This window comes from Penaeus japonicus, unplaced genomic scaffold, assembly GCF_977035675.1.
Source record: "Penaeus japonicus unplaced genomic scaffold, GWHDUDI00000001_assembly GWHDUDI00000041, whole genome shotgun sequence".
Taxonomy (NCBI): Eukaryota; Metazoa; Arthropoda; class Malacostraca; order Decapoda; family Penaeidae; genus Penaeus; species Penaeus japonicus.
In genome coordinates, this window is record NW_028234443.1 from 927,210 (window position 1) to 937,209 (window position 10,000).

General features: G+C 38.5%; 1 protein-coding gene across 1 annotated transcript in view; it reads right to left on the bottom strand.

Annotated features, from left to right (window-relative positions):
- The window catches only part of LOC122251037 (epoxide hydrolase 4), a 13,384-nt gene that overhangs the window by 1,597 nt on the left and 1,787 nt on the right, over window positions 1–10,000 (bottom strand). The window contains exons 2-7 of the mRNA XM_086534617.1: window positions 9,440–9,603; window positions 5,453–5,577; window positions 4,634–4,746; window positions 3,764–3,932; window positions 2,848–3,002; window positions 2,325–2,483 (exon numbers count right to left, since the gene is read on the bottom strand). Of these exons, the coding sequence (XP_086390743.1) occupies window positions 2,325–2,483; window positions 2,848–3,002; window positions 3,764–3,932; window positions 4,634–4,746; window positions 5,453–5,577; window positions 9,440–9,603 (885 nt within the window). The remainder of the gene's footprint in view (window positions 1–2,324; window positions 2,484–2,847; window positions 3,003–3,763; window positions 3,933–4,633; window positions 4,747–5,452; window positions 5,578–9,439; window positions 9,604–10,000) is intronic.

Genomic DNA, 10,000 nt, shown 5'->3' on the forward strand with positions numbered 1-10,000 from the left:
GGTGGGTGGGTGAATGGGCGGGTGGGTGAATGGGTGAGTGGGTGGGTGGATTAGATGTCCAGGGAGATATGCTAATAATTTATGTAGGTTTATATCGAGGAAATATCTACACACATTATGTGTATATTCTTCATCTTATTATTATTACTATCATTATTATCATTCATTTATCTATTTATTTTATATTTTGCAAACAAAGCTCTTTCGGGGAAATATTAAGAACAACTGTACTTCTTAGCCCAAATCAACAACAAATATCAACCATCACTTGTCAGTCGGTATGGTAGTAAAATCGTACCATTACTAATGGCAATAACTATAATGAAGATGATAAACCAAAATAATAATAATCACGACAACAGTAATGCTTCGCACATCACATACCCAGAACACTCCAAGCCACGAGTGTTTGTTTTTGTTTAAAATATGCAGTGAAAAATTTATGCAAATACCACCATAATCCTGACAAGTCCTTCCTGGACAAACAGATTAACGTAGCATGAAACAAACAGATTAATTATTAATAGGAGATCGTGAGATGCCCACTGGGATAATAGGAAGGAAGGGCATTCAGTCGGGCAGAGACAAGCGCTGCTAAGGTTTCACCAGGGACTTTATTATCATAGTCATTCCTATCATTATTATTAACACAATTATATCATTATTAATATCATTACTATCATAATTATTTTCATAATTAAAACAATCATCGTTACGACATCGTCATTGTTATTATTACTATCACACCACGTCCTTAATACTATCATGATCATTACTATCACACCACATCATTAGTACTATCATTATCACCTTCATTGTCATAACTACTATTATCATTATCATTGTTATTACTTCATCATCGTCATTATTAACCTCATCATCATAATTACTGCTATCATTCTCATTGTTATTACTTCATCATCGTCATTATTACCCTCATTCCTATCAGTCATCATAATCATCACCATCACCATCATAGTCCTCGTGCGATCGCCTCCCCGGGTTGGGGAGGCGGGGAGTGGAGAGTGGGGAGGGGGAGAGGGGAGTGGGGAAGGGGGAAATGGGGAGAGGGGAAAGGTGGAAGGGGGGAGGGGGAAAGAGGGAAGGAGGAGAGGGGAAGTGGGGATGGGGAAAGGGGGAAAGGGGGGAGTGAGGAGTGGAGATGGGGAGGGAAGGGGAAGGGGGGAGGTACCCATAAGCACTGCCAAAGTCCCCCGAAGGACGCGTGGACGGAGAGCCGGAGGGGGAGGGGAGGTTGCATGATGGCCGATGTTCTACTTGTCATTTTGCTGCTACCGTTATTATCAAGAACATAATTTTTATTATTATCAAGACCATTTTTTTATTATCTATATCATGTTTGTTGTTATTATGATTAATGTTATTATTATTGTTGTTGTTATTATTATCATCCTTTTTATTATTGTTGTTTTGTTGGTGTTGTCATTATTATCATAATCATTATTAATATCATTACTATAATCATTATCATTATGATTATTTTTCTCATAATTATTGCTATTATTATATCATGATTCTTATGACATGTATCTTTTTCGTTTTCTTTTATTTGTTCGTTGGTCTCCATATTCACTTACTTTCCTATTTACTCACTTACTCATCCTATTTCCGCACTTACTCACTTACTCACCAACTGATGAATAAAGCACTATCTTTTTGTGTCTCATTTACTTTCTCCCCCTCTGTCTCCCCCTTTCTCTCTCTCCATCCACACTCATCGCTCACCACAAAAACTTCATTTTTCCCCTTCTCTCTCTCCCTCTCTTTCACTTTTCCTCCCTCCTTCCTTCTTCTCATTTGGCTAATCAGCAAAACGCCATTCAGCCTCTATTTACTCATGCTCTCTCAATCATCCTCGTCACTCATCACCCAACCTTCTTTCCCTCCTCCCCTCTCACCATTTCCTCATCATTCACCACCCACCCTTCCTTTCCTCCTCCTTTTCTATAACTCCTTCCTCACTCATCACCCAATCACCACCCAATCCTCATCACTCACCCACTCATCACCCAAACAACCTTCCTTTCTTCCTTTTCCTCCTTACTCACTCACTCATCATCCAACCTTCCTCCTCATCCCTCCCCCCACCCTTCCTCCCCAATCCCTTCCTCACTCATTAACTCACTCACTCCCCACTCCCCCCCCCTCCTCTCCCATCATTTCCTAACCACTCCCTTCCACACTCCCTCCCTCCTCCTCCTCCCCACTCACTCCCCCCCTCCTCCCAAATCCCTCCTCCTCTCCCTAATCCCTCCCTCCCCCTCACCCCCATCCCTCCCTCCCTTCCTCCCCCACTCACTCACCAGCTGATCTATAAGCCGTGTCGAGGGGTAGGATGGGGTCACTATCTCCCATGACCAACAGCGTGGGCACAGTCACCAGGTCGGGCTGCTTCTCCTCCTGCACGCCCCTTCCCGTGACGTGGCTCTGGCGGAGGTGGTGGAGGGCGCCAGTCCAGTCCTCTGGAATGGGTGTTTTTTTTTTTTAATTCGTTTTTTTTATACATGTATATAACATCATCCTATTAAACCTTACGTTCTCCAAAACCCTTTTTTTCTTCACAAAACTTAAAAAAAAATAATGATAATATCAAATAAATAAATAAAAAATAAAAAGTCAATCCCAACACATACCCTTTCCATTTTTTTTAAATATTTTATCTATCATTTTATTAATTTTTTTTTCATATTATCTTTTTATTCCATAACAATCTTATCTTATAACAATTTTATTTTCACAAAACTTAAAAATATATATATATATAATAAAAATAAAATAAATAAAAAAATAAATAAAAAATAAATAAAAATTATTCCCAACACAAACCTCTTCTAGAAAACGTGAACTTATAAGCTTCGACCTCCTGTTCCGAGACCGCCTTGGCTCGAGTCAAAGGCCTCAGAATCCTGTCTATAACACTTCTGTCGTTGAGAAGAGCTACGTACTCGGGTAGCAATGGGAGTTGGAGGAAGAACATGTACCTGGAAACATAAGGAAATGTTGGTGGTTGTTGCTGATGGGGTAGTGGTTGTAAGGTCGTTATTGCAATAGGGAGAGGGGGGGGGGGCGATAGGTAGGTAACTGACTGATGGTTGTGATAGGAATCTAAGGTGGTGAGGAAGAGGGTAATGATATGGATGATGGAATATAATGATGTTGATAATGATGTTAATAATGATGTTGCTACCATTACTACTAATAATTATGACAGTGATTATAAAAAATGATAATTATATCGATAATGATAAAAATAAACATTATAAATGATGATAATATAAATATAATGAACAATATAATTAAAAACAATATAATTAATGATATAATTAACAATAATATAATTAACGATATCATCAATAATAATACTACTAATATTGAAATTGATAATAAATATGACTATAACAATGACAAAAACAAAACAGAAATAAGTGACAAAAAAAAACAATAACAAAAACAAAAAAATAACAATGACAAAAATAAGTGACAAAAACAAAACAAAAATAAGTGACAAACACAAAACATAAATAAGTGATAAAAACAAAACAAAAAATAAGTGACAAAAACAAAACAAAAATAACTAACAAAAAAAAATAAGTGACAAAAACAAAACAAAAATAACTAACAAAAAAAAAAATAAGTGACAAAAACAAAACAAAAATAACTAACAAAAAAAAAATAAGTGACAAAAACAAAACAAAAAAAGACAAAATTCTCAAACCACTTGAAAAAAAACAGTCCAACTCACCACATTTTCAAATAATTGCTCCAAATCGAGTTAATATGCTGCCTGATGATGTACGGATGTGGTGAGTGAATGAGTACCATCTTTGATACCAATTCGGGGTAGCGTTGTGCCATATGCCAGCCCACCAGCCCACCCACGCCCGCGCACACTAGGTGGGCTTTGTCTCGACCTGGGTGGGGGTGAAATAGTTTTACTATAAAGGTTAGATTTCTTGTCGGTTTTCTTATTTATTTATTTTGTGTGTGCATGGTTAAGATTTGTTATTTTTGTTGTTGCATGTTGATCATTTGGAAAAAGACTGTGAGAGTTAGGATTGTTATATATGGGTGTTCCTTACTGTGTTTATAGAATTAAAAATGTCTTCTGTTTTAAAGCTCTTCTGTTCTGCCAGTTACGAATCCTTTTTTTTTTTTTTTGTATTCCTGTTTGCTAATTGTGAGATTAATCACAATATGACTGACATTACATCAATGAGATTCACGATCTTAATTTTTTAGCATGTCTGAATTACAATTTTCATAATCACAGGACCCCTATAACATTTTTAATCACACAAATATGGCTAACGGATTTTCAACCGCATTTTACCTCAACATACATATTATAATAACATGACTGCAACACATTCTCATTATATTCCAATGCGTTTAAAGTCATTTTAACCATAATAACAAACACTACTATGACTGTAATCCAATTTAATGCAGTTTCGTGTGTTTAAAACCATCCTAACCTAAACAAAACCAATAAAATTGCCGTAACACGCGTCTTCCACAGTATTTTAGAACATTAGAAGCCATTTTAACCACAATACAAATAATAGTCACCATAACAAATAATATAAAGTCTGCAACACAAGCTGTAACTCACCTAAACTGCCTATGAGGTGGACAATGTCTTCTGCAATAATGTCGACAGAATATTGCGTCCTCAGCCTGGGCGTGTCAGAGTCGCCGCAGCCACGCAGATCCACGGCCACGACCCTGCAATATTTGCAATATTATAATATCGCATTGCAAATACCTATGTAGGCGGTGTTGAGGCAGAATGTTTCAAAAATCAAGCATATATGTTCTTTTTTCTTCTCTCTCCTTCGATCTTACTCTCACTCGTTCTCTTTATCGTCCTCTCTTTCTCTCTCTCTTATCTATATCTATATCTCTGTGTCTGGCTTTCTCTCTCTTTATCTTTATATCTGTCTCTCTCTCTCTCTCTCTCTCTCTCTCTTTATCTATATGTCTCTCTGTCTCTCTCTCTCTTTATCTATATATCTGTCTCTCTCTCTCTCTCTTTATCTATATATCTGTCTGTCTGTCTCTCTCTCTCTCTCTCTCTCTCTCTCTCTCTCTCTCTCTTTATCAATATCTCTATCTCTGTCTCTCTATATATCTTCATCTCAGCCACCCCCTCCTCTCTCTCTTCCTACCTCCCTCCAGAACCCACAACCTGTTATTTTTCTACTTAGGCCTATTATTGTAAGCGTGATTACGATCATATCGTAGTTACGATCATAATCCGACATCGTTAGGACTAGCTGCTAATATCTCTTCTTGTTAATATTGTAATTTGTATCAACTAATATATTTATTTCCCTTAATCTTACTAATTCATGTATCTCCTCTACCTCTTATCATATAAGTAATACATTTCCCTCCTTTTTTGTCAATTCATAATGAACAAAATCCTTACCAATAGTAATTAGCGAGGCTGGGAATTTGCTTCCTCCAAGTGAACCAGAAGTCCGGAGCTCCGTGAATCATCACCACCAGGGGGTTATCCGCACTGCCAGCCTCGACGTAGTGTAGTTTTACATTCTGGGGGATTAGTAAATGGTTTTGAGTATATTATAAATTATGGGATGATACCTGTGCATTGTTTAGATTATGGTTATAGGGCGATTAGAAACGACGGAGATGGATTGGCAGAGAAAAAAAGAAAGTTTAGTCGAGGTCTTTCACATACGTGTTATTCGCACTGCACTTCGATGCAGTATGAGATGGACATTATATGGACTTTAAAAGATATGCAGACATTAGCAGACTTTATTTCAAGAGATATTAGAACCGAATGATGAAAAATGCATGCCTAATACTTAACGCTAATGGTATATGCTGACACCCGACAACAAATTAATAGATGACAACCAATCATCAAAAAAGAAGAAAAAAAAAAAAAAAAAAAAGGAAAAAGGAACGCCTGTTTCATTAATAAGTCCGAGTTGAGCTCTACATGTATATGATTGCATGGCTGAGGGTGTGAAGAACATTGCCGATACAGCTTTCTTGGTTTATTGCTTAAGCTTGAATAATAGGACGTTTGAAAAAGGGCTGCTCTTCCGAGGAGGAGCAGCGAGGTGTTGCTCCTCTGCTCCCCGAGAGGAGACTCTCTGCCACAATGTGTGACTTGTCTCAGGAGATGTGTGAATCACGTGTTTTCTTGTGACTTGTGACATCTGGAATGTGATGAGGGAAGTGTTGCATCAATGCATAGCTCTTGCAAAGGGAAACAACAGTGGTATGTCTGACGTGACAGTAAAAGAGGGGTAGGCAGATAGGTGAAGCAACGAGCGTACGTATATGTATGTATATATGTGTATGTGGTAGGATATATATGTAACTAGAATGACATGAAAGATACAGATTACATTGATAATTGCATTATATGGAATTAAATAGCAAAAGCGATTATGTCATTATTGTCATTATGTCGATGGACATAATGACAATTACATAATATATAAATACAAGTGATTATTTCAAGGTTACAGCTTCCTCGTAAAGAACAAAAAAAGTAGTTCTTAACTGTCGGTATCTCAAGAGATTAGAAGTCGTTATCAAAGAAAAATGAAACGCTACTTAAAGTTAGAATCTTAACCTAATACCGTGTCTAAGCAATTGATTATCATTCATGAATTTTAAGATTCATCATGTCAGATGAATGTTTCCTGCAAGTCTTAATGTAGGATGTTTTACTTCCTCGTGACCTGAGTTCCCGTCACACACCCAGCTGCCATGGGGGGTGGGGGGTCACACGCCCAGCTGCCACGGGGGGTGTGAGAGGCGGGTTCCCCCCCCCCCCCAAGGACCTTATTTCGCCTGTCTACTCGGGTGACCTGAGACCTTCAGCTGCCTGTCTACTCGACCGACTCGGTATGTCTCTCCAATTCTTATCTCTCTCGGTCTATTTTCATAACTAAAGCATAATTCCCATTTACTTTTTTAAAATTCTGTCACTACCTCGTGCATTTTTTCCCCATTCCTTCTGTTCTGGAGTAAATAATTCGAAAGCACGGATTTTTACCTCTGACAAATCTCAGAATATCATCAACCGTAATTCTGAGACGAGCAGAAATAATTCCTCTCCAAACCCTTCCCTTTTTTCAATCCCTAAGATTCACCCATCATTAATCAAGCATGAAAATCTCCTAATCGGCAACACGAGTCCTGACCCCCCCCCCCCGCACGAGTCCTCCCCCCCCCCCCCCCCCCGCACGAGTCCTCATCCCCCCCCCGCACGAGTCCTCATCCCTCCCCCCCTTCCCCCCAGACAATTTCCAAGCGCCGCCCCTCCCCACCCACTTCCTCAACCCTTTTCCTGCCCTTTAAGGTCAGAGATCCGGATGTCCGGGTTTGGTACTTAAGAGATATTATTGTCTGCATCGCTACCTGAGAGAGAATGGATATACACTGAGTGTGTGTGAGTGTGAGAGAAGGTATATATATTTTTACACACACACACACACACACACACACACACACACACACACACACACACATATATATATATATATATATATATATATATATATATATACATACATATATACATTAACACACACAAACAGACACGCGAGCGCACGTGTGCTTCTGCATGCATGCATGTCTTTCTCCGCTCCTAATCAACAATGCTGATGCATGACAATCCTGACTCCTCACACGAGTCCAACCACAACAAGACGAACAAGAACTCGTAAACATTTCCTGTCAACAGCTCATCGCCTCACAATTCTTACTGGATACTACTGGTTATATTCACAATACTCTTCGACTTTTACTGTATTTTAGGTATGGTATGAACATAGATACAGTGACAATTTCACTAACTGTACAACAATATAGTTCGAAGATCATAACGAATTTCAGGGAAAAAAAATACATTGCATAATTAAAGGGCCTTATCTTGGGTGTAACTTCTCCTCTACATATCTGGCCTAACCTACACTCTTATTTCTTGCTCCTATCTCCCGTACTCTAATTCACTCACTATCGTTAATAAGCGTCTTATCTAACCAGGTGAGTGATTAGAATTTCTAGAAGTTAGGAATTACAGGCAGTTATCACATATGTTTTTGTCTCATTATTTGGGAATTTTCTTTTCCTCGCCTCAGATAAACTATCGCAGCTTTTGTTTGACAGGCTGGGATATAGACTAGTTTTATTTATTTATTTATCATTATTATTTAGTTTTGTTTATTTATTTATCATTATTATTTAGTTTTATTTATTTATTTATCATTATTATTTAGTTTTATTTATTTATTTATCATAATTATTTAGTTTTATTTATTTATTTATCATTATTATTTAGTTTTATCTATTTATTTATCATTATTATTATTGTTATTATTATTTCAGTTCATGTCTTTTGACAGTTTGTACCGCGGGAGTCCGTAAAGCTTTGTTCTTTTTCTTTTTCTGTGTTATCTTAATCTATACTTGTTTGTACCGGGTGAGCATTTTCACACAACTGGTCACACTAAGTGGAAAGGTAGTGGGATTAGAGGCACGGTGGGAGGGGGGGGAGGGAGGGGGTGGCCGGGAGAGGGTGGGGGAGGGGGGTGGACTAATGACAGTTTAAAGGCGATAATCTTGTTATGTGTCTTTTAATCTTCAATTCAAAACGGTGTATGTAGACTACCATATGACATAAGCTGGTATAGCGACCGTTTGGTTATGAACTTGCTTAATGTATGCCAACACACACACACACACACACAAACACACACACACACTCACTCTCTTTCATTTCTCTCTCTCTCTCTCTCTCTCTCTCTCTCTCTCTCTCTCTCTCTCTCTCTCTCTCTCTCTCTCTCTCTCTCTCTCTCTCTCTCTCTCTCTCTCTCTCTCTCTCTCTCTCTCTCTCTCTCTCTCTCTCTCTCTCTCTATGTCTCTCTCTCTCTCTCTATGTCTCTCTCTCTCTCTCTCTCTCTCTCTCTCTCTCTCTCTCTCTCTCTCTCTCTCTCTCTCTCTCTCTCTCTATCTCTCTCTATCAAGCATGGTAGAAAAATTCATTTCAATAGTTTAATAAGAGTATGTAAGCTTATTACGTTGTTTATAGTATTATCGCCAACAATGATACTGATTACGGTGATGATGATTACGATGATGATGATGATAATAACAGGCTTATTATAATAATTTTTGTTATCAGCATAAGAATGATGGTGATGACAACAAAAAAATAATGACAATGATAACAACAACAATGATAATTATAATAAAAATGATGATGACGCTAACGATGAAATAACGATGCCAATAATGATAACAATGACATTGATAATGATACCAACAACAACAAAACCACTACCCCCCCCCCCCCAAAAAAAAAAAAAAAAAAAAAAAAAAAAAAAAAAAATATATATATATATATATATATATAAGCCAGCTCCCTCACCTTGAGTTTCACGAAGCGATGCCAGCCAAGAGCAGGGTCCTGTAGACACGTCGGGGGCACATCTCTCTCTTTGGCCTTATCGAAATGCCCCTTGAACCAGGCATACAGGAGGTATGCCGTCGTAAGGACTCCACACACGAGGTAGATGGTCGTCTGTAGCCATACTGGTGGGGGAGGGTTAGGTTAGGTTAGGTGGAGTAGTGGTGGAGTTCGGGGTCTTTTGTTTTTGTAGGGGGTGGGGTGGGGGGTTGAGTGTGTGTGTGAGGGGGGGGGGGGTTGTGTGTGAGTGTGTGTGTGTGTAGGAGGTGGGCGTGTATATGTATATGTGTGTGTTTTTATGTAGGAGGTGGGCGTGTGGGGTGGGGGGGATGTTTTTGTGTGTGTTTTTGAGTAAGGGAGTGGCGTGTGTTTATATATGTGTGTGTGTGTAGGGGGGGTATAGTAAATGCATGCAACCAAATAACCATATATACAAAGCAAACCTAATCCCAATTCTATCCATAAACAAACCAGCACACAAATACGTTCCCACACCTTTATTACACCTCAATGACGATGACC